This window comes from Branchiostoma floridae, chromosome 8 (genome assembly GCF_000003815.2).
Source record: "Branchiostoma floridae strain S238N-H82 chromosome 8, Bfl_VNyyK, whole genome shotgun sequence".
Classification (NCBI taxonomy): domain Eukaryota; kingdom Metazoa; phylum Chordata; class Leptocardii; order Amphioxiformes; family Branchiostomatidae; genus Branchiostoma; species Branchiostoma floridae.
Window position 1 is genome coordinate 18229881 of NC_049986.1, and position 23984 is coordinate 18253864.

A 23984-nucleotide genomic window follows, 5' to 3' on the forward strand; every position below is an offset into this window, starting at 1 on the left:
TGACTAAAAAACGTTAAAAAACAGCCGGAGCCTAACCTCTGCTTTGAGAGTACAAGTAATCCCTTCTATGCTTTCCTGTGGTTTACATTTTGACAATGTTTTGCTTGTATTTCACCAAGTGCATGTCCTTCACTTGTTTATTTGTTTATCAAACTTGTTTATTTGTTTACCTCCAGGGCGGCATGAAGGCCGTGATGTGGACAGACACGTTCCAGGTGTTTGTGATGGTGGCGGGGTTTCTGGCCGTCATCATCCAGGGGACTATAGAGGCAGGCGGGCCGACTCGCGTCTGGGAACTCAACAGGCAGGGACAGAGGCTAGAGTTCTTCAAGTAAGAAATAATTTTTCATTCTTTTTAACGGTTACTGTAATTCTTCAAATTTTCGACATGGTTTTATGTTCACGGTTTTTGCATTGACCGCTTCACGGCAAACTTACAACCATTGTTTTACATTACTGTGTAACATTTACTATAGTGCTATCGCGAAGTCAAAACCACCGCGAACACTCAGTTTTTGTCAATGAATCACAGCGAATTTAAAGGCATTTACAGCTTTAACATAAGGTCAAAACATCAGCTACGAAACACATATTCTCCTTCTAACATCTCAAAACCCACACATGATAGAAAAGATCATAGGTTTTCCACTGTCTTCGGAAAAGAAGTCCAACCTAATAACCCAGAATCTAGAGTTACCTTTTAGATTACAGCCCTGTTATACATTGTTTGTAACCTTTGATGTTACGTACAATGAGCCCACGGTCAAGAATTTGCAATTAACTTTCCATCATATACATGTATTAGACTGATTTTCTATTACACTATTAAACACATATTACTCTGTTTTCTCGACGGAGAACCTGATATTTCATGATCCAACACATAAAAAAAAAATCCGTGTTGTTTTTATATTTTCCTTACCTTCCCCTAAGTTTTGACCCCGACCCGCGAGTCCGGCACACGACGTGGAACATCCTGGTGGGAGGAACGTTCTTCCGATGCGCCATGTACGCAGTGAACCAGGCACAGGTGCAGAGGTACCTCAGCTGCCCGTCCATCAAAAAGGCACAGCAGTAAGTCTAATAATGATGAACAAACGTTACGACCTCCCTCACACTCAGGGTTGACAATCGCGGCAAAGCCTGTGATATCGTTAGGCTTTGCCGCGATTGTCAACCCTGAGTGTGAGGGTGGTTACGACAGGGATGTCTCTATAGCTTAACTGGTAGCAGCCTCCTGTTTCCAATTATTTGGTAACTGAGAGACCTCGGTTCAATCTTGGGAAGGGCATCTCGATTGGGGCTGCACGCGTCTTTGGTAAGGGACCTAGAATGGGGGTCCAGTGCTTAAGGGCGAGTCTCTGGTACGCTTTCAAGCAGTCTGTGACAGAACCATTCACCAACCTCCGACAAGGATCTCAGAAAGTCATTTTCACAATAAGATTACTGGACTTTGCCATTATGTACATGTACCTCTTCAATCTTTTCTTTGCTTAAGAGTTTTTTTTTGCGCGTCGGGACGCTAATATAGGCGATTTTATGTTGCAGAGCTCTCTACTGGAACATCCTGGGACTGATTATGTTCATCTTCTTCGCGGTCCTGAGTGGAATGGTGATGTACGCACGGTACTTCAACTGCGACCCGAAGACTATGGGGTACATTCAGAACTCTGACCAGGTAGGTTATTCGGCGCTACGCAATGTTGTTATCACAGATCCCCGAGGCCTAGAGAAGGGAATGAAAGATTGGGAAACTGTGACACAGAAAGTGACACCGGTTCTTGTGAAAGGGTTTTTGGCGCGATGTGGAAGATAATAGGAAAAGACAACTCACCGGTATGCCAGTTTTCCCATAACAAAAGGAAGTCAAACTCTTTAATCTGACTAATAAAATAAATGTATCTATTATCTAATTGCATGAAATACAATGAACATGTATTATCATCATCAAAAACCAAAGGAGATGCCAAAGTTTATTCTGCATTTAGGAAAGTCAATCCTCTGTCTATAAGATCCAAGCAGCTCTAACGGTGGCAAGACAGTATCCAGCCGGCCAAGGGCCAAAACTCGCCCCGGTGGCCGGCTGGATACTGTTTTGGCCTCTTGTTACTGGTAGATATGCTTGGATATCACAAGATTAGGTAGAGCTTACCCATCTTACCAATACATAGCTACTCAAATACCGTTTGTACCTACAGATGATGCCGTACTTCGTGATGGGCATCCTGGGCCAGTTTCCAGACTAGTTTTGAAACAAGCAGAAGGCCTGGTCAAAATTCGTTTCATCAAATTTCTTCTGTCGAAAAAACACAACTTAAACTTGTCTAAATTACAATTTGCTTCATTTACAGATGATGCCGTACTTCGTAATGGACATCCTCAGCCAGTTTCCGGGCATGCCCGGCCTCTTCACGTCCTGTGTGTTCAGCGCAGCCCTCAGCACCATGTCCTCGGGCCTGAACGCGCTTGCCGCCGTGGCGCTGGAGGACTTCGTCAAGCCCTGCTTCCCCAACCTCAGCGACGAGAGGTACACCTGGATATCGAAGGTTCTAGGTGCGTTCAGACAGCTTCATATACAACAAAGTACATTTGTAGTGATTAGTGGCACATAAGGCAACAAGTTTTTTACTGAACAGAGACGGTGGGCGTTATAAACTTCCTGGCACGTTTGCCCTTCTAACGTGCAAGAAAAGTTGTCGATGAATCCTTATGATATTTGGTACGTTGGGGTCGGGAAAACAAAGGTCAACTTCGATAGTAGGTGTTCTAGCGGCTCTCTAAAGTAGTGCAGTCGAAATTCCGGTTTTGATATCCGGCGTTCTGTACATATAATGGTTGTAATGTTTGAGTTTGACCGCTATTAGTGCAGAAAGTAAGTGGCGTAGGTTTGCGGCCTTTTAAAAGTGTTTTTCCCTGATCATGACTGTTGACATCATACATACATGCTAGCTCAGCTTAAGCAATGTCTGTAACCCAATACGTTTCCTTCTTTACAACAGCGATGGCTTTCGGTCTGTTGACGATCCTGATGGCTTTCATCGCCTCTTACCTGGGCCCGGTGTTCTCCGCTGTCATCAGCCTGTTCGGCATGATCGGCGGCCCGATCCTCGGCATCTTCGTGCTCGGCATGATGTTCCCCTGCGCTAACAAATGGGTGGGTGCTGCCGAACTTCTAAGTTTCAGGCAAATATCCATCCTCCTATGCACGGTCCCCAACGGCTAGCTAACTTCCTATGAGTTTCGACACGACTGTGGTCCCTCTGCGTAGAAGAATGGCAAGTATCTAACTGTTATTAGAAAAAACAACTACTTCAGTCCAAATGCTACAAGGTCACTGGTGAAATGTAGTCAGAAAATGGACAAGCATGATACATGCACTACGTGAAATGTTAAGAAAAACTGAAAACAGTGTGATGGAGAAAACTGTTCGTCAGATCTTCTGTCTTGCCCCAACAGTCTTATAGTCCTCGGCACGATGTTCTGCTGCGACGACAAATGAAATGGATGGGTGCTTTTAAACCTTTTCAATGCAACGTAAAATATGAGAACGGACAGGCATGGCACTAAAAGAAGCTTAACAAAAACTTCTTAACAGAAACAGTCTTAGAATGGCGGATAAAACTACTTGTCAGACCTTCTGTGGTACCCAACGGTCAAATAGGTATAACAATGGGCCTAAATTCTACCGAGTCGGTTGAAGAAGAAACCATTAATTTGGGACTATGGTGAGATGAGTAAGGAAAGTCTTAAAGCAGTTCTTTCTCTTCCGAAAATAATTTCATCAGGTTGGTAGATAATAGAACATAAGATAGTGTTCTCGCCGTAAAAGCGCCACCTACATCGGCTACATATAGCGGCGAGAAGCAGAACTCCAGTTAGAAGCTCTGAGGAAGATGTCTGACGTCATGACAGACATCGAAACGTCAGCAGGTGAGAAAAACTGGTTGTGTAAAAGAAAATTCTTATGTTCAGTTCTTTCTCTATTTGGCAGGGAGGTCTTGTAGGCCTTGTATGCAGCCTTGTCCTGACCCTATGGATTGGGATGGGCGCGATCGTGTGGCCGCGGGCTCGGGCTATGCCGCCAGTCTCCACCGAAGGGTGTTCCGCTAACATCACGGCAAACTTCACCTCGAGCTCCACCATGTCGACTATGGCAATGGCTCAGTACAGCGTCACCACTCCGGCCGGACCCACAGATAACGGATAGTAAGTAACAATTACATCTCAAAAGCTTCAGTATCATACATGTAGTTGTAAGGACAGTAAGGGATTGTATTCGTCATTTCGGATGGTGACGTAAAGCGCCCGGTACAATGGCCGAGTGAGTAGAGGTTCATTTGGTATGCATTCGGAGTTCGATCCCTGGTCGATTCATGCCAAAGACTTTAGAAATCGTACATGCTACGTATACTTTCTCTGCTTAGCACTCAGCACTAATGAGCACATCGATATCCTTACCAGCGGACTAGCCCCCAAGCTGTAGTGGCAGAAATGTGTGGCCCAAGGGCTACAGAAATGGAGATGGGCGCCACCCTTAAGCATCGGTTAAAGATGTACTGCCACTACCATCGGACTAGCTTCATGCTTGCACAAATGTGTGGCCCAAGGGCTACAGAAATGAAGCCAAACCAAAGTGTCAGTTACAGATGTACGGGTAGCTTTAACTTTTTAACTTAACAGTTCTGAGAATTAACATTACATTTGTTTCCCCAGCCCCCCTGAAGCCGCGCTGTACGAGCTGTCTTACGTCTACCTCGGAGCGGTGGCAACCCTCAGCTGCGTCATCGTGGGACTCCTGGTGAGCTTCGTCACAGGTATGCGAACTTTGCTGATTGCTTGTTAATTTGTAATCATGATTTCATCATGACTCTATTCAATATCTAACGGAGTCATCGGATCTTTGAACGCCTTTTCCCCAAATACCAATACTCAAGCAACTGGATATGATTTTTGAAACGGTCAGAATCCACTGTGCCAGAATTCACTGTACAAGAATCCTCTACAGAATCCACTGAACCAGAATCTATTGTTACAGTACCGGAATCTACTACAGAATCCGCTGTACCTTTACATTTCGTCAGTGATACTACGCATGTGTCCCATTGTTAATGATGAAAGGTAGTGCATTCTACCTGAAACGCCTGACCGTTGCCAAAATCATATCCAGTTGCTTGTGAGTGATTGCTATTTGATGTTTCTTATTACCTTTTGGTTTGGTTTGGTTTGGTTATACAGATCTCCATTAGTGACTGATATGTCACTATTCTTCCTGGAGTCCAGGTGATTTGATGTCTATTAAATCTATATCGATGCCCTTTATTTTGTTTTTCCCAGGCTCCCAGGACCCGAAGACAGTGGACCCCAGACTGATCGTCCCGTTCTACGACAGCATGTTCTGCTGCCTGCCCAACAGCTGGCTGGAGTGGCTGCGCTGTGGGGTCAGGCATGGGGAGGAGGTAAGCATCGAAGCTTCCATCTGAATTTTCAGACTAGTTATCCTGGTATATACATCTTCTTCTTCGTGTAGCTAAAAGGCCTTCGTCATATTTCCTGCACGAGGCCCGGTGGAGTGAGGAGTGTCTTGAAAAGTGTCCTTCCGAAGCAAAAAAATTGTTTGCATGACAGGAATCGAACCCATGACCTCTAAATTCTGGACGAAATACCCTGCGATTATGCCACACGACCCCCCCAAACCGTAACAATCGCAGTTGACCGGGGTGTTGAATTGTATTGACTGTGATGTTGTCCACACCGTCCTATGACCTAGTATAAAGAGCTATGCCATGGGATTTATACCTATCTACTTCACCTTTTACTTGTCCCCTGGTTTTCAGGAGAAGGAAGCTGTAGACATTCCAATGACGACAGCCACTAGCAACCCGACATTTTCTTTAGGGGAGGACACGAAGGAACAAGGAGGTTCTTGGAAGGAGGAGAACGGTGTCTCACACCTCAGTAATGGTCACCACATAGTCGTGGATGAAGAAGGAACCAACCTTTAATCCTATCCAGACTGGGCTTTTTTTGGCATTCCCTGACCTGTAAACTTAGTCTATTTTTTGTAAATTGTTGCCAACAATATTCTAGGAAAATTCACCAACTTTGGCTGTTCTAGCACAAGCCGTTTGGGAGATATACGACGTCAAAGGTGGTGCAGGCACTTCTAGCACCCCCCCCCCGGCCTGGATAGGGTTAAAGGCAGGCTAAGCAATGTTAGAGCGTTAAAAGTGGAAATATTCTGGATGAGGCAATCTGTATGAAATCGATATGTACTGCACTATATTCCCACATTTCCCTTATTCCATACTTTGAATGGCACAGAAACAAGCCGTGCTAGGATTCCCTAAATATTGTAACCCACAAAAATTAAACTTCACGGTGTCCTCGCGCCACTGCGGCATTGAATATCTGCTCCTTCAAAATTGGTATGGAATAGAATAGAATAGAGTTGCATCATCTTATTACTGTAAATGCAGAAATCTTCACGGTGAATTAATGTTCGCGGTTTTCGCGATGACCACTTCACCGCGAATTTTAAACCACCACGAACATTTTTCTATTATGATATTAGATTGCAGTCTATGGTGTTACCACGAACTTAAATCCACTGCAAAAAGTCCCTTTTCCCGCTACCGCAAAATTAAATCCCCGCGAACTTTAATACATTTACAGTATGTAGAAAAGTGCCCCCCAAAAATTGACTTTGATCATTGAAATTGTACAACCCTGACTCGGGCATATATTGCTTAGGATGCCTTTAAGTTCACAATCACTTAATGTCTGTAGCTTAGCACTACAGAAGAAAGTTGGTTCAGTTCTTAAGAAAATTGTAATTGTCTTCATCAAAAAGAAAACCGAGACACAATCTACAAACATTTTAAAACTTTATTTACAAAAAACTATTAAAAACAAAGTTGAATCCTGATTATTGTGACAATTTCATTAGGTATTGATTCAACTACCATGTACAAAAATACAAGTAGCTTAGTTAATGCTTTAGGAAAATCAACAACTTTATGTGATACAAATATTATGATATTTTTGCACATTCGTAGAGTAGTCATCAAGTCAGATATCACTTTTGTAGATTGCTCATTTGTTCCACTTTAAGTGTACTTCAAGGACAACCCTAGCCCTTGTTCGATAATTATCTGACTTCAGTAAAAATAACCACTGGTTTTCTGGATAAATAGAAAGTACACAATGTGATGTGAATTGGATGAATTATCATGACATCTAGCACTCTTTGCGTGTCAAAAAGCTTCTATTACAATGTAATTATGTGGAAAGTTAGAGTTATCCTAAAGTGACTGTGTTATATAATTATCAAGACTGTGTACTTGTGCTAGATATACATAAACTCTTGGGATCCTATGAGAAATCAATATTTTACTCTCACTTACATATCATTTTAGGGACCAAGTTTGTGGCAAAAAGAAATATACAGTCGGTGCCTAATAATATAATAGAATGTGGCATTGAAAATAAATATGTCTAACTACAAACAGCAAACTAAATACTTGTGTATAGATTCTTTTTAAAGAAGTGTTGATCTATCAAACTATCTACAAATTTATACGTACTGTGCAACACTCCTACACACACTGTGAGAAACGTACGAAATTTCCCTTACCTACTTTTTCCTTCTCTCATAGTCAAATAGATATATACTAACTACTGAGAAGACTTGTCTTAGAACCATTCTTGCACTTTCTTGGGAATAGTGAACATCACAGTTAGAAAAATAAAGTACCTGTCAACTTGAGGTTAGATTATCGTTATAACATCTCAGAATTATTTTCTGTACACTGCATGTCCAAATGAGCTGCCTTTGAGAAGTTTCTGGCACATGAACAATTTTCTAACCTCAATATTAATACACTTACTTGTTAATGTATTCTTGGAATTTCGTTTTCAGAAGGCACAAATTGAAAAAGAGATATTTCTAAAAAAAATCTGGGTGCTGTTTAGGCTTTGATCTTGAACTGGGAATTATTACCGTAACTACCTAACCATATTAAACTAAGATGAGGAAGCAAAGTGTGATACCTAAAATCAATCGTGAAATTTTAACCATATAATTTTGGGTGAAAAACGTGACAAAATGTATAACTGGCTGCCATTTGGAAGCACATGGTATTTGAAAACCCTGGTACTAGTAAATATTTCCAGACTTGAAGTCATTTGGCAAGTGAATGGTTTCTGTTACTTCAGGACTCTCCCCACAAATTTAGTACAAGGTGATGCAGCAGTAGCAATTTGTGTTAACACAATCTCTTGCTGGCTGGGGTTAATGACCCCCTCCCCATGAGGTAGCAACTGTAAGGCTGGCCTCTAGGAGCGCGCTTTTAGTCAGATGACTGCTTCCAATATTTCACCTTAAAATGTCCAAAAACCAAGAAAATAAAATGGTGTGGTCTTAGGGAGAGCCCTGAACGTAGAAATGTTTGTATGTGGTAGTTCTTATGTCCTATCTGTCACTGGGACCGATCCTATCTTGTGCCCTCTGCATGGACCCGTGCATGTCGGCTAGTTGGTGCTCGATCTCCTGTCTGCGCAGCTCATTCGCCCTCAGCCTTTCCTGTAACGTCCTCATGCTGTGGGGAAAACACACAAATTTTAATTAAAAGTGAAGTGTGTGACATAGGTTTAAGGCTAGCATGTGGCCTCCTTCGTTCAATATTGTCTGTTGTAAAATCCTAATCGATATCAGCCCTACAGCGTCGGGTGTGGCTGAACTGTCTTTTACAAAGAATGACAGTCTCTGCCACATAGGGCACATCTGTAAGCTGGCACAGGTCTGTTGTAGGGTTCTTTTTGCAGGATCCGCTTTGCTAAGGAGGTAAAATAAACTACCCAACAGCATCTGAACACAAGAGCTCAACAGTGAGGATGCTACCAGTTGAACAACAGACATCCTTGAAGTACTGTATAAAGCTGACAAAAATGTGTTTTGTTTTTAAATCAGCTCTAAAAGAATTCAGATGAGTCTTACTGTTGTGAAGGCTCCATATCGTTAGAAGTTGTCTGTTGATAGTGGTCGTCTGTCTGGTCGAGGAAGCTGCCTGGACTGTCCGGAGCAGAACCTAGTGAGTTGAGAGTCACGTCTGGCCAGGTGGCATCTGTTCATAACATGAAAAGGTCAAAACTGACGTGGTTATCCTTAACTTACACAAGATACAGCATCCATAAAAACTACTAACAGATCTTCCTTTTTGTGGAAAAGGGCAAAGATATCTTCTTTTATGAGGGTAATTTACTCTATTCCAGGCCTTGTACCTGCACTCGATTAAGGTGTTGAAATTACTGCAACTTTGCCTTAGAATTTTGCCAAGCACAAGCAACTACAGTAGAAGCTGTCACATTGCACACATATTTTGTGAAATTATCTGGGTGGTGCAACATTGCAAAGTTATTCCGCTGGACCGCACCGGATTTGGTGGTTCTGTACAATTAACAGAAGTGGCTTCTACTGTATTTGGGAAAAGGATGACAGAATACAAAAAAGAGCTACAAGATATTTTCAAGATAATTATCTATAGATGTTAAATGTCTCCCAGCCAAACACCTTTCACATTAAGAAAGATTAGCAGCCTTGATAAAGATAAATGCCCTACCTGCTGCCCCAACGTCCATCCCTGCCAAATATGGTAATGAGCTGGACCGTGTCATCGGATGACCTCTGGTCACATAACTCTGCTCCGACTTCTCTGGTGTGGGCGACACTGAGCGTGCGCGGAAAGACGCACCTGATGGGAGTCCCTGAGAAGTTTTGGTTGGAGTAGACTGGAACATGTACTGGCTAGACTCATCGTGATACGCATGCCTATCTGAAGGACTTACAAAATGGCTAGACAGTGGTTGTGCTTTGGTCGGTGTCCTATTTGACGAGGTTTGATGGTACTCTCTAGGTCGAAATTCTGCCCTATTCAAAGGTACAGGAATTCTAGACCTCGAGTCCTCTTTACTTATATGCTTATTCACGTGTTTCAACATTCCTTCGAATGTCTCGATAGCTTCGCTGTCTGTTTCCGACGGCGCGTATGCACCAAAGCTTCCGCGATCCTGGCTCAGTTCTGAGTCTCTTCCCATCGGTAATTCGAACTCATGTGACCTACTGACAGACAAGTTTGTCCTGTTGGAAGGGGGCCCGGATATCCCAAGCTGTCTTGTAGAGTTGAACGCGGTATGTTCCTCCATGAATGTTCCCGATTGGTTCGGGTGAAAGTCAGCTGAGTTGTTCCGTGAGCTGCCCGGAGAAAGGTGAAGAGTTGGTCCCAAGGATGGCAGGAGAGGTGGAACTGTTCTCTTCCTCCCCTGGCTGCTGGGACGCTTGCCTCGGCTGGTGCTTACGCCAAACGTCGCTCGCTCATAGCCGGAGATCTTAGCTTCTAACCTCGCTACTTCTGCTTCCTAGAAAGACAAGAAGATGTTAAGGTTTTAAAACAGTCATTTTCTGACAAGGCAATTTCTTTGACAATACAAATGGTCTCAATCAAAAGTTATTTATTGCATACCTGGTAAACTAACTCAATGCATAACACACCAGGTTTGTACTGTAACAATCCAGTAGTGCAGTAGAATAGTTAAGTATAGTTACAAACACACCTTTGTGGTAAGAGGTCACTGCAAATTTCTAATTTGTAGAATAAAACCAACTTGAACATTTCAATATATACAGTACCTTGATGACTGTCAATTCATTACTTGTAGCAGCATCCAATACATGTAAAATACCATAATACATTATGTATCTACAAAATACCTTGATAACTATTTGTTCGTTAGCGGCATCAATGACCTCCTTCCTGGCAATGAGCTCGTTCTCCAGGCTGGTGATCTGGTCCTGCTCTTCCTGCACCTGCTGCTGCAGCTGTTTCTGCAGCTGTTCCAGGTGCTCCACCTGCTGCAGGTGGGCAGACTCCGCCGCCTCCTTTTCGGCGATCACCTGGTTGTGCATCTCTTGTAGGGCCATGATCTGTGAGAAAATGTGAGAAATCATGGATTTGTGAGAAAGAAAGTTCCAGGCCTTGTCTAGGAAGATGCTTGCAAAATATAAAATGGATGTTATTTTTCTCAAAGTTAGATATAAGACTGGTATTACATGTGCAGTAAGAGGTATCAGTAATGAAACAGGTGCAGACTTCTTTTCAGCGATCACCTGGTTGTGTGTCTCTTGTAGGACCATTATCTGTAAACATTTACAAAATCATGAATTTGCTACCAATAAAAAGACTCCAGGACAAATAGCATTCTGTACTCTACTATATTAGTACATTTCAGCCTAAGCATAAGAATCTGCAGACTCCTTCATAGCGATCACTAGTCTGTGTGTCTCTAGTAGGGCCCTTATTTGTCACGATGTGTTAAAAAATAATGGATTTACGAAGGACTATGGATGTCACTCAAAACATCCAGAAGTAATCTACACTTCTTATCACCAGCTGTACATGTAAAGACTGAAAAAAATCCATTGCAATCCATTGTACCTTGTTCTGATGCTGCTCCTGTACAGTCATCATCTCCGTCTTGAGTTTCCTGACCTCGGCCTGAGCCCTGGACTCTGCCTGCGCTTCACGGGCCTTCGCTGCACCCAGCTCCTCAGCCAGCCGACTGGCATCCGCCTCTTTGTCCTACATCAGTTTTACATTAACATGTCAACATTTAAGGTGGACCGTTAGAGGTTTGGCCGGGAGACATCAAGATCTCAGTACAAAATAGAAAGCCTGATAAAATGCCTAAAAATCTGCCAAAGGACAGCTGCAGACCAACCTTTCCTTGGAGAGTAGGTTGGTCCACTGGTAGTGGTAGCACATTTTTTTATTTTTCTAAAATCCGAGAACCAACAAATTAAATTGGTGTGGTCTAAAGCTAAAGTCAGTAACCACGTCTGCCATGCCAGCCCACCTGTGACACTGCTATAGTGGCTTCCAGTTCCCTGGTGAGCCTGTCGCAGTCGCGCTGCACCTGCGCCAGCTGTCTGTGCGCCTCTGTCAGCTCTACGTGCTGCCTCTGCATCTGTTCCCTGGTCAGCCGCAGCTGCTGCCCCTGCTCCAGGCCATCTTCCTGAAGCTCAGCTGCGTGACTGTGCTGCTCATCGAGTTGCTACAAACACAAACAAAACAAACATTAACATTTAGTGTTCAACATGTCCCTGTTTCCTGGTCAGGTGCAGCTCCTTTTCTGGTTGCTAGAGAAAGCAAACATGACTAACGTTAATGTCAAGCTTTCCAACTACATTGCATCTGTTTCCTGGTCAGCCGCAGCTGCTGGCCCTGTTCAAAGCCATCCTGCAGCTCAGCTGCGTGACTGTGCTGCTCATCTAGTTGCTACAGACACAAACATACCGTAACCCACATTAACAGTTAGCCTTCAAAATGCTGTAAATGTATTTAAGGTTGCAGGGATTTAATTTCACAGTAGCTGGAAAAAGAACTTTTCACGGTGGTCTTAAGTTTGCGGTAGTATCATGCACTGTAGTCTCTTACTGCCATATGAAAAATGTTCGCAGTGGTTTTATGTTTGTGGTGAATCGGCCACCGTGAAAACCGCAAACATTAAACCACAGCAAAAGTTTCTGCATCTACAGTATCCCTGCCTTGGTCAGACGTACATGAACATGTACATGTACACTTGTAGCTACTCCCTTATTCCTGTAGGTCAGCTGCATGACTGTGCCTCCTTTAGTTATATGTTTTGTCTGATCCTTACCTCTTTCCTCATTACCTCAATGAAAAGCGGCCTGCGTGCCGATTTGAGCTTTCATGAATAAACAAAGGTTCAAACAAACAAACCTTTTGCAGCTGCTCAGCTTTCTCCACCCTCTGTGCAATACCCTATGTCTACCAACCTGATGAAACTATCAACTTACCTTTTGCAGCTGGTCAGCTTTCTCCACCCGCTGTGCGATGTCCTTCTTGAGCGCGGCTGTCTGCTGCTCCAGCTGTTGCACCTGCAGGTCCTTCTCACGCAGCTGGGACTGCAGCTCCTGCAGACGCTCGTCAAGCTCAGAGATCTGGCAGGGAGGAAAAGATATTATCAATCCAGTTTAGCTGACTTAAGAGCTATTCTTCTATTGGTTATGCTGCACCTGCAGGTCCTTCTCACGCAGCTGCGACTGCAGCTCCTGCAGACGCTCGTCTAGCTCTGAGATCTGATGGAAGAAAAGCCAAGTAAAGTCAAACCTGTATTAGCCGCCACCTTTACATAGCGACCACCTGGCCATTGCGGTCCCTTTTTGTTGGTCCCTTAAATTTTTCCCATTTACCTAAGCATTAAGAATTAGTCTATAGCGGCCACCTCTCCAACGTGGCCACAGCCATATCATTTCCAATCCCGTAGGAACACTGCCTATTATGACCAAACAAAGTTAGTGCAGCTCACGTATGTTGCACATAAATACAAAAGCATCTTTTTTCAAAAATGATATTTCTTTGATCTTTTTGATAAACTCAGACAAGTTGGTTTGAAAAGGGAATATCGCTTTGATGTATTAAGGAACTGATTCTTAGAAGGTTATTCCTTATGTGCCATCTGTATCTGACCTGTCTGTTCTTGTCCTTGACCTCCAGTTGACCTCTACTGTAGGCAGTTTCCAGCTGGATGCATTTCTGTTCCATCTCACTCCTGTGTTCCTTGATGCTCATGTCAAGTTGGGTCACCTGGGGTAGAAGGGGAGGGGGGCATCAGTCAAACATGTACATGTACCAAACTTTTTGAAAGCCGCTGGGCTGGACCTCATTCCTTCCTGGGTACTAAAACAGTATCATGAAGAACTTGGTCCTGTTTTATGTGACGTCTTCAATTCTTGTCTCCAGAACTCCTCTTTCCCACTGCAGTGGAAAGAGGCTGTAGTTACGGCAGTGCCTAAGAAGCCACGACCACATTTCCCATCGGAATACCGACAAATTTCGCTTGTCAGCTGCGTCAGGAAAGTGTATGAAGGGCTGCTCCGTGATGCCCTGCTACAGGACACTGCCAGAGGTCTCGCACCGTCTCAACATGGCTTCCTGTCAAGAAGGTCTACGGTTACTGCGCTAATACACACCCTCCAATCGTGGCACGAAGCGTTAAACAGTAACCCGAAGCTGGACGTTCATGCTGTGTTCGTCGACTTTTCCCGTGCTTTTGAAACCATCAGTCACAGTCAATTGCTAATGTGTCTAGCCGACATGGGCATCAGGCGGTCCTTATGGATGAGCATCAGTAGCTATCTGGAAGGACGTACACAGAAGGTAAAGTGGGGCCCCTGTGTATCTAAGTCCCACGATGTCCTCGCGGGTGTTCCACAGGGTGGTATTCTGTCACCAACGCTTTTCGTCATCTGCATAAATACCTTGGATGAAAGGTTGCCAAGGCCCATTGTTCCTGTCAAATATGCGGACGATCTGACAACCTCTGAAATGCTAATGGCGTCACTTCCTGGTCAAACGCAGAAGGCACTTGACTCCATTGTTGAATGGGGGGAGGACTACACTCTCAAGGTAAACGGGAAAAAGACAATGGACATAGTAATCAGTGCAAGGAAGGAGGTAAACATTCCTGTCCCTCCTCATCCGACAATATCTGGTCACCTGATTCAGAGGACTACGTCTTTCAAACTACTTGGAGTACACATCACTGCCAACCTTACCTGGGATGAACACGTTCACTTCATGCTGACGAAGTCCCGCCCACGTGTATATTACCTTGCGGCTGCAAAGAGGGCTGGTCTCCCTACTGATGTCCTGCTCCAGATTTATCTGACATTCATTCGCCCCTCACTGGAGTATGCCAGCCCTGTGTGGGGAGGGCTACCGAAGTACCTCTCCGACATGTTGGAAAAAGTTCAGAAGCGATGTCTGAGACTGATCGGAATTCCTGCGGACTCTTTGCCTTCACTGTCCAGTAGACGTGACCTTGCTACGCTCAGTACTTTGCGCAACACACTCCAGGACAGTAGTTCTCCTCTGAACGAGTTCATTGCCCCACCTCAGAACAATTGCTATAACCTCCGTCGCGAAGGGCGCTACCGGGCACTGACAAAGAGTAAGACTAAGAGACATGAACTCTCCTTTGTTCCTAGAGCAATGAAATTGCTCTATCAAGATGGCGACTCTGTGGCGATAGGTCACTAGTACTGCGTCTGTACAGAATATACATGCAGTTACTTTTTCCTTGTAAATTTTACGTACGTTATTGTTTGCAGACATAGTTGTGTCCACTTTTGTCTCTCCGCCACTGCTATGTTTAATCCAGTGCCAACGTCTAGGTTTTTAAACAAAATGTGATTATGCATGTTTGTAAATTGTATTGACTTTTAAGGATTTTACGAAATGTAATTCGTGGCACACTTCATGTGGCAGTTATAATTTGCCATTTGCCATGCCAAGAACCAATAAATCTGAATTTGAATCTGAATCTTCACACACTCACACACCAAAATACACACACATACACACACACACACAATATCATGCACACACACACTAAAATACACACACACTAACACACACAACACACTAACACACACACACAAATACAGAAACACACACACAAACACACACAGTGACACATAAACAGACACAGTCATTTGTCTTTCTCTCTCTCACTTGTAATTTTTGCTCAGAATAATCTCAGTCTGCTAACCTGAGCTGCTCGTTGTTTGAGCTGCCACTGCTGTTCCCTCAGCACCTGGTCCATCTGCTGTGTCACACACAAACACACACACACACTTACACACACACTAACACACACACACACACACTAGTAATAACCCCTACTGACCTGAGCTGCCCGCTGTTTAAGCTGCCACTGCTGTTCCCTCAGCACCTGGTCCATCTGCTGCAGGTCCCGGTCTTTACTGCGCAGCTCATCCTCACTCTTCCTGTACGTGGTTACAGGAGGAAAACAGCACAATTTACAAAATGTTGAAAGTTAAGCTACGGTCACATCTTCACCGTAGGGGGTGAAGCTGGGCTCAAATCTGTCCTGAATCATGGACTGCTGGATATTATGTGTGTTCAGCCTGAGTACCATCCTCTGTAGTGACCACTGGATCAATCCGTAGTTAGCAAGCAAAAGGATTGAACCAGGGGTCACTATGGAAGGTGGTACTCAGGATAGGTCCTGGAATTATCTTGGTGATTATAGTCTGATGAGCAAGTTTATTGAAAAGTGATATATTGTTGCCTTTTCAATTATAATGATTATATCCTTGCATTTATGAATGGTCTGTTGTGCCATATTGTCTTCCATGTTTCGACCCATGTGCTTTGTGCAAATATCTGTCTGATGATGTGATGTAAGGCAATCATTTTGTACTTTGATAATTTCACGTGTTTTTGAAGAGACGATGGTCTTATTGTCACTGATTAGGTTGCGTTTATTTGAATCTTGTGTTTCAATTTTCCAAAATGTCATTGAAATTTCTGTGAGATTACGATTTTATTATTTTTTTAAATCATCTAAAGATGGGATGGACTTTACTGGAACCTACTCATGTTGGGTCTCACTGTCAGTAGTGAGGGACTCATCTGTGTCCTGGGGAGGAGAGTCATCCCTGAATCAGACACATCAGGGTACAATCAGATAGAGTGCTGGTTTCTTTGTGATATTCTTTAGAATTTGGAAAGGCTGATGATTATCACTAGTCTTTTAAGATAACTTTTAGTCTTGATTGAACTGTGCAATTGAATCCAATTTTTCATCAATTTTCTAGATTATAATTTAAGAGATGATTATCATTTCTAAACAATTTTCTGTTTCGATTCAAATTTTGATTTCTTTTTATTGACTTAACATCTGTACTTGTTACAGTATTAACTTTACAAGGATAGGGTAACAATTTTAATCAAATTATTGGCAATAATCACAGAAATTATGTGTCAAGGAGAATCTTTTCTGGCTGAAGGAATACATCTTCTTTATTCACTTATCTCTAAGGCTTATGAGAGCAAATCTGAAACTGGCTGCTGTAGTAGTCAAACGTATTTTTTGACAAAATCAATTCTTACAAATGCTGTTGACAGTCAACTACAAAAAATGCTAAAATGTCAAGAAAATCTAGAGTGTATCCAAATTGAAAAAAAAATCTGTACAAAATATGCTTCTGTCTTGAAGTGTCGCCTACACTTACTTGAGCGAGCTCCTCATCTCTTGAACCACTCCGTCCTTTTTCTTGACCTCCGACCTCTGCTGGTTCAGCACCTTCTCCAGATCCTCCAGCTGGTTCATGGTCTGGTGCAGTTCCGCCTGGGTCTGCTCGAGGGCCTCGCTGAGCCGACCGTTCTGCTGGAGTCTCTCTTCTGATGCGATCTCCGTTTGGGCCAGCTGCTCCTCAAGTTTTCTTACTACAAAAAAATGCAACAGAACAAAACAAAACAACAATTACTTAATAGTTCTTACAAAAGGGCATAATCATTAGGTGAAATAATCTCTTACAAAACTTCCAGAGTTGGCATCAGATGATGTTCTAGACAACATATCAATCTGTTGAAACAGAAGCTTAAAGCATAATCTACTAGTATTCACTTATACTTATACAGGTATTTTCACTGATTTTCTAACTTCTTTTTTGAAATTCTGAGGAGTCGTAATTAGTGCAATTAGTCTAGAAATTTTTCTACAGTCAAACCTGTACTAGTGACCACCTCTACATAAGGACCACCTGGCCATTGATATACAGTAAAATCTGTACCTCTGCATGAGCACCATCTGTAAATTGTGGCCACTTTTTAGGTTCCTTTCATATTGAACCAAGTATCGAGAGTCCTGTCTATAGCAGCCTCCTGTCTAGTGTGACTATTTTCTTCAAGTCGCTTCAGCAAATCACTTTACAATTAACAAACTATATCATTATGTAGTAGATGTCCTGTATTTTTAGATTGTCCCAAGATGTTTTGTCCCGACGTCTCAGAGAGTGATAAAGTGTGTTAGGGAAGAAGACACGATTTTCTCACCTTCCTGCATCTTATTCTCCAGGTTCTTCTCCGTTTCCCTGACCTTGACCTCCAGGTCGCTGACCCTCCTGTCCTTGCTGTCCCCGTCCCGCTGTGTCTCTCCCAGCTGTGACTCCAGCATGCTGACCTGGTCGGTGCTGTGCTTCAGCTCAACCTGCAGCTGCCTGGGGAGGCATGAATGAACTGGTTAACGATATATTTGAAACCTCTAAAGTAAACCCCCTGTCACAAAGTTGACAGAATTCAGTCGCTATTGTTGATTACCAAGATGTTGCTGAATTAAAAAAAAAAAAACACCAATGAGTCAAGCATATCTTATCCTGAAAATCTAGCCGATACCTGCATATTACTGCATTACTGCTTAAAATGACATTTAGACCTTGCAGACTAGTCGATGGAGTACAACCAATAACTTACAGTACCTTCAGGAACGAATGTCTGGCATCTTCTCAATCTCAGGCAGACAGGAAGATAAGAAATGAGAGTCAAATAGATAAGACAAGAGAAGGGTGGATGATAATCTTAGAAGGAAGAAGAGGAAGGATAAAACAATGGAAAAACAGAGTCTGACATTCCTTAGACATACTGTAAATGAATGTGATTTTGCAGGGATCTGATTTTAGGTTAGGGAGAAAACGGTGTGTAGACAATGATTTTGAGTTTGCAGTTGAAACAAGGGGGTAGGTGATCAGAAGACAGAACAAGCGATTTTTGCAGTGGTTCTACATGTAAGTTTGTGGTGAAGAGGTCACAGTGAAAACAGTGAGCAAAAAACACCTTGAAGAAGTGCCTTGACCAGTGTCTTTCAGCACACAATATCCTGTGTTTTTTTTAAGGGAAATCTTGATGCTTTTTCAGAAGTTTTGTCAGCCCTGTGCTTACCTGATAGTATTGGTGAGATCCTGGACTTGCTGCCTGCCTGTCTCCAGATCACGACAAGCCTGGTGAAGTTTCCCTTCCATGTCTCTCAGCTCATCTGCTGTGGACGACTTCTGCCTCTGCAGATCCCTCTCCAACTTGGACAGCTGTAGGAAGGAATACATGAACACACTGATTTTCTGCTTCGGACAGACTGGGGGGCTACTGTCCAAAATCGGGGAAATATGAGGGGTGGAAGAAACATTTTGTAGTACACAGCTATGGTCCAAGTAAAGACAGCGTGGTTTGTGTCCAACCTTCTTTTACTACAAAGCTTGCTGTTCCCATACACTACCAAACCTTTTCTACAGACCTGCTATTCTGCGTTGCTATCCCCTTGCTATGACTCATACAAACCTTGCTGTTCCCCATCTATTGTTAAAGATTCACACAAACCTGCTGTTCCCATACACCACTACACACCTGTTGTTACTGTGCCATTGCTGTCCCCCATCTATGACTCATACATCCTTGCCACTACATGCCTGCTGTTCAATGTATCAAACCTTCACTACACACCTGCTGCTCCATGTTGCTGTGCCTGACCTCCAGGTCCTCTATCCTGCTGTGACTCATAGTATCGCACAAACCTTGCTGGTTCAATGAACCACCAATCCTTTTAACTACAAACCTGCTGTTCCATGTTGCTGTGCCCTTGCTGTTGCCATACACCACTAAACCTTTCCTATACATCTGCTGTTCCATGTACCAAACCTTCACTACAAACCTGCTGTTCCATGTTGCTGTACCCGTCCTCCAGCTCCTCTATCCTGCTGCTGTCCCATTACTGTGACTCGCACAAACCCTGCTCCTCCTATCTATTGTCATCAAAGTTGCACACGAACCTGCTGTTCCATGTTGCTGTCCCCTTGCTTAGATACTGTTCCTACACACCACTAAACCTTTACTACCAACCTGCTGTTCCATGTTGCTGTGCCCATCCTCCAGCTCCTCTATCCTGCTGGTGCTCTGCTGTAACATCTGCTGCCTGTGGTCCAGCGCCCGCTCCAGCTCCACGATGTGCCCCGCCCTCTCCTCCACATCTCGCCTGGTCTGCTGGAGCTGCTTCTGCAGCCTCTTCAGCTGTGAGATGGGAGTTAAAAGAAAAAAAATTGTTTCTGTATTATTTCTGTATTTATTTCTGTATTCTTTAACCAGGGTACAGTGACACAGGCACTGATTTGTACACACAGAGTTAACACACATGTAGGAACAATACATTGGGTATACATAACAAAGACGAGTCCATCATTAAAGACATGCCCCCCTTTGGTAACTATTGACCATGGTAAAATCCTATCAGAATTTTGTCTTAAGTATGTCAACACAACAACAGCTTAACCTCTTTCAAAATCCTATTTGATATCAGACCTACCGCTTTGGCTATGGAGTCCTATACGAGAATAAAAGTCTCTGCCACATACAACACATCTGTCACATGTAGGGAATATCCACAGCAAGGCGAGGGTAACTAAAACAAAGCCCCACCTCTTCCTCTTTTTTGGCAACCTCTCTGTCATGCTGCTTCTTGTTGTCCTCCAGCTGAGTCACGTACGTCTGCAGTTCCTCCTTGGTCTGCATGAGGGCGCTCTCCATCTGCCTGACCCGGGAGGTCCCGTCGGCTGCCTGCTGTTCCAGGGATTTCAGTGCCTGTTGGTTCTGCCTTGTTTCTCTGTTCAGTTCCTAAAACAAAAGAAAGTGAGAATCATTATTAGACAAAATTCATCAGTTCTGACTAGAACTGGGGACTGGTACATTTAACCAGTACAAAATTGTTTTTCTTCTTGGACCAGTCCAAAAAAATGGACCTGAAATATCAGTGTACAAAATTTAGGACAGATTAGAAAATGAACACAACATATGAGTAGGCTTCCGCACGTTTTGGTGCTTATCAGTCCAATTGAATATTGAAAGGAAAGTGTAGTAAAGTTTATACATGTAGTCATTCCTACCAAGTTTCTCCTGTCAAATGTACAAAGGCAGTTGAAGTCATATTCATTTGTAAAAATGCAGTCCATTTGGAACCTTAACTTGCAGACTTCCATACCTTGGACTTCTCCTCCAGTGCCACCTGTAGCTGCTCCACCTGTGCAGTCTTCAGGGACATCTCCCCTCGCAGGGAGTCCACCATCAGCTCTGACTCTCGTAACAACATCATCTTCTCTTCCACTCGCTGTTGGAGCTGGGCACAAATATGATACAAGACAGGATATGAACTATTCTTATAACTGTGATAAAAGTTACTGAGCAGTCAGATAAATTTTTGACTGCTAAGGCCATGTTTCGCCTTACAATCCTAAAGAAAGACTCTTTTTTTTTCTTTTTTTAATCAAAAGATTTTCTCTGGCCGGTCCTACTCACAGCTGGACACCTGAGGTGACAGCATGTTGTATTCTATATGTACATCACCCAACCTTGTACACTTCCAAGAAAACAACAGAAAATTGAACTGTTAAAATTGAAGCCATGTATCACAGTAATCAGAACTAGAAGAAATTATCATGCAAAGAACCGTCCAGGGAGGAAAAGGAGTAGGTAACAGAAAAGATGGGGGTTAGATATCATAGACTGTACAGACATGATACTAAGTAAAACATTAAGAAGAACAGAAAACCAAGAAGAGTGGATAATCTGGTTGCCAAATCATCTGTGGTGACCTTGAGTAAGGGATGTATGAGATGAGAGATAAAACCTTCCAACCACCTACCAGTTCTATCTGCCCCTCCAGCTCCTTGCACTGCTCAGAGTGCAGGTTCTTCATCCGTGAGGATGAGGCCATGGACTGGCTGAGCTCCGAGTCCTTCTCCTCCAGCTGGGAGCGGAGTTCGTTCAGGGTGAAGCTCTTTTCCCGCAGCTCTTCCTCGAGCTCTGACAGTTTGGTGGCATGGAGCGTGAAGGCCTCCACCTTCTCATCAAGCTGCTTCTCAAGCATGGAGATCTGTGAGTTCTTCTGTCGCAACTGGAAAAACGCAAGTTCAATGTTAAGGTGGTCCTTTGAGGCCATAGGGGCGAGCTGCGACAGTTTGGTGGCGTGCAGTGTGAAGGCCTCTACCTTCTCATCAAGCTGTTTCTCCAGCATGGAGATCTGGGAGTTCTTCTGTCGCAGCTGAAAGAACACAAGTTCAATGTTAAGGTAGTCCTATAATCTTTGAGGCCATAGGGGCGAGCTCTGACAGTTTTGTGGCGTGTAGCATGAAGGCCTCCACTTTCTCGTCAAGCTGTTTCTCCAGCATGGATATCTGAGGGTTCTTCTGTCGCAGCTGGAAAAAAATAGGTAAGGTTAGTCCCATAGCCTTTACAAGGTTGCAGGGACAGTGGGTTGTTATCCACTGTGTCTAGGGCATTGAATGGCAGAGCCCAACCCCTCCTTCCACCTTCTCATCAAGCTGTTTCTCCAGCATGGAGATCTGGGAATTCTTCTGTCGTAGCTGGAAAAACATATAAGTTCAATGTTAAGGTAGTCCTATAATCTTTGAGGCCATAGGGGCGAGCTTTGACAGTTTGGTGGCGTGGAGCATAAAGGCCTCCACCTTCTCGTCTAGCTGTTTTTCTAGCATGGAGATCTGAGAGTTCTTCTGTCGCAGCTGGAGAAATATAAATTTAATGTTAAGGTAGTCCTATAATCTTTGAGGCAATAGGGTGAGCTCTGACAGTTTGGTGGCGTGCAGCGTGAAGGCCTCCACTTTTTCGTCAAGTTGCTTTTCTAGCATGGAGATCTGAGAGTTCTTTTGTCGCAGCTGGAAAAAAATACATGTTGGTAAAGGTTAACGTAGTCTGTAACAAATGGAGGCTGTAACAAATAGAGTTGGCATCAGGAAGAACATCCAGCTGTGCAACCCTGCTCCAAACCTTAAGTTGCTTTGCCTGATCTCCTGGAGGTCAGCAATCAGACCTGACCAACATCCCGCAACATCCAACCCTCACAAAACGGGGAACAACAGACATTAAACTAGATAGAGAGAGAGAGAGAGTCTCATAGCCTTTCTAAGGCCGTAGGGGCAGTGGGTTGTTATCCACTGTGTCTAGGGCACGGTATTGGATGGCGGAGCCCAACCCTCTCCTTGTACTGCCTTTTACTTCTCCAACTGAAGGTGGGCACCCATTTTACTTCTGGGTTGAGTGTTAGGTGCCTTTTCCAAGGACATAAGGTCTAGCTAGGAATGGAACTGTGACCTCTAAATCTTGTGTCCAGTAGCCTAAAGCCACTTGGCCATTCAATGCCACGGATTTAAGCCAAATTAAGGAGTTGTAAAGACTTAACAATACCAACATAACACATGGTTACCTCTCTTTGCATTGTAGTAACCTCTTCACACTTGTCATCTAGTTCTTTCTGCGCTTCACTGTATCTGTTTGTCCTCTGGGAAAGCCTGGTCTCCAAAGACGTTACCTGCAAAGGGAACAAATAAGTTGAAAGCATTGGCAAGCAGGTATAAAATTTACTATCAATCTATCAAGAAGAAAGCAAGCAATGCATCAACCAAATGTTTCTATGAATGACATATTGGTAGATTTTAAAAGCCCATGCAATGGGCAACAACTTTACATATCTTACAAGGTAACTTTAACCTTTGTTGCATGTAAAGCATAATGCTTTGCCCAAATACTTGCATGCAGACGCAAAATCAGCATTAGCATTTGGCTGATGTTGCCCCAAACGTGTTTCGAACTCTGACTTGTCTAACCCTGATACCTGTGCAGTCTTGTCTGCCAGCTGTTCCTCCAGCCGCAGCAGTTTGGAGGCGTGTTTGCTACGTTCATCCTCCAGTCGACCAATGATGTGCTCCAACTCCTGAGACTTTCTATCACCTGCAAAATTAAGTCAGAACTTTTTGTCAGTCTGAATCATCTTAAGACAAATGCACTTTCGGTAGTTCTATCCCATATACTTTGGCACATCAAAAATAAATCAGCTTTTCCACACATATGCATGCTTAGAAAGAATACATTCATGCTTATGATTATCTACTGAACATTCCAAAACATGTACATGTAAGAGTTTCTACTAATTTTCAAAGCAATTTCAGCTATGAGCAGTTACATGTAAAGTATACATGAGCAGTTGTTTGGTCATTTTTGTAGTTCCTAAATCTGGCAATGGAAAAATCCTTGCTCAAATACAGGTAC

At 43.4% G+C, this 23984-nt stretch overlaps 3 protein-coding genes across 3 annotated transcripts in view; 1 reads left to right on the forward strand and 2 right to left on the reverse strand.

The window, feature by feature from the left end:
* LOC118421845 (sodium-coupled monocarboxylate transporter 1-like) overlaps positions 1 to 6078 on the forward strand; it is a 9651-nt gene extending 3573 nt beyond the window's left edge. The window contains exons 6-14 of the mRNA XM_035829347.1: positions 177 to 331; positions 934 to 1074; positions 1549 to 1678; positions 2352 to 2553; positions 3000 to 3154; positions 3992 to 4206; positions 4714 to 4814; positions 5335 to 5456; positions 5835 to 6078. Of these exons, the coding sequence (XP_035685240.1) occupies positions 177 to 331; positions 934 to 1074; positions 1549 to 1678; positions 2352 to 2553; positions 3000 to 3154; positions 3992 to 4206; positions 4714 to 4814; positions 5335 to 5456; positions 5835 to 6002 (1389 nt within the window). The 3' untranslated portion in view covers positions 6003 to 6078. The remainder of the gene's footprint in view (positions 1 to 176; positions 332 to 933; positions 1075 to 1548; positions 1679 to 2351; positions 2554 to 2999; positions 3155 to 3991; positions 4207 to 4713; positions 4815 to 5334; positions 5457 to 5834) is intronic.
* Positions 6079 to 8245: 2167 nt separating this feature from the next.
* Positions 8246 to 10974, reverse strand: LOC118421675. Its single transcript, XM_035829122.1, has 4 exons — positions 10766 to 10974; positions 9618 to 10413; positions 8996 to 9122; positions 8246 to 8597 (listed from the first exon to the last, which is right to left on the reverse strand). The coding sequence occupies exons 1-4, from the start codon at positions 10958 to 10960 to the stop codon at positions 8471 to 8473; spliced, it is 1245 nt and encodes a 414-aa protein (XP_035685015.1). The 5' UTR covers positions 10961 to 10974; the 3' UTR covers positions 8246 to 8470.
* Positions 10975 to 11390: 416 nt separating this feature from the next.
* LOC118421846 (coiled-coil domain-containing protein 18-like) overlaps positions 11391 to 23984 on the reverse strand; it is a 28224-nt gene continuing 15630 nt past the window's right edge. The window contains exons 13-28 of the mRNA XM_035829348.1: positions 23551 to 23666; positions 23143 to 23247; positions 21565 to 21816; positions 20905 to 21039; positions 20346 to 20540; positions 19773 to 19940; positions 18822 to 18964; positions 17940 to 18103; positions 17117 to 17330; positions 15766 to 15865; positions 13545 to 13661; positions 13082 to 13153; positions 12872 to 13015; positions 12795 to 12824; positions 11908 to 12105; positions 11391 to 11633 (exon numbers count right to left, since the gene is read on the reverse strand). Of these exons, the coding sequence (XP_035685241.1) occupies positions 11406 to 11633; positions 11908 to 12105; positions 12795 to 12824; positions 12872 to 13015; positions 13082 to 13153; positions 13545 to 13661; positions 15766 to 15865; positions 17117 to 17330; positions 17940 to 18103; positions 18822 to 18964; positions 19773 to 19940; positions 20346 to 20540; positions 20905 to 21039; positions 21565 to 21816; positions 23143 to 23247; positions 23551 to 23666 (2381 nt within the window). The 3' untranslated portion in view covers positions 11391 to 11405. The remainder of the gene's footprint in view (positions 11634 to 11907; positions 12106 to 12794; positions 12825 to 12871; positions 13016 to 13081; positions 13154 to 13544; positions 13662 to 15765; positions 15866 to 17116; positions 17331 to 17939; positions 18104 to 18821; positions 18965 to 19772; positions 19941 to 20345; positions 20541 to 20904; positions 21040 to 21564; positions 21817 to 23142; positions 23248 to 23550; positions 23667 to 23984) is intronic.

Excerpts from the sequence above, each read along its gene's own strand:
- LOC118421675 (XM_035829122.1), bottom strand. The coding sequence starts at position 10,960 with ATGCACAACCAGGTGATCGCCGAAAAGGAGGCGGCGGAGTCTGCCCAC. Across the intron at positions 10,414-10,765 it reads ACGAACAAATAGTTATCAAG|GAAGCAGAAGTAGCGAGGTT; the intron begins GTATTTTGTAGA and ends TTGTCTTTCTAG. Across the intron at positions 9,123-9,617 it reads GATGGACGTTGGGGCAGCAG|ATGCCACCTGGCCAGACGTG; the intron begins GTAGGGCATTTA and ends TGTTATGAACAG.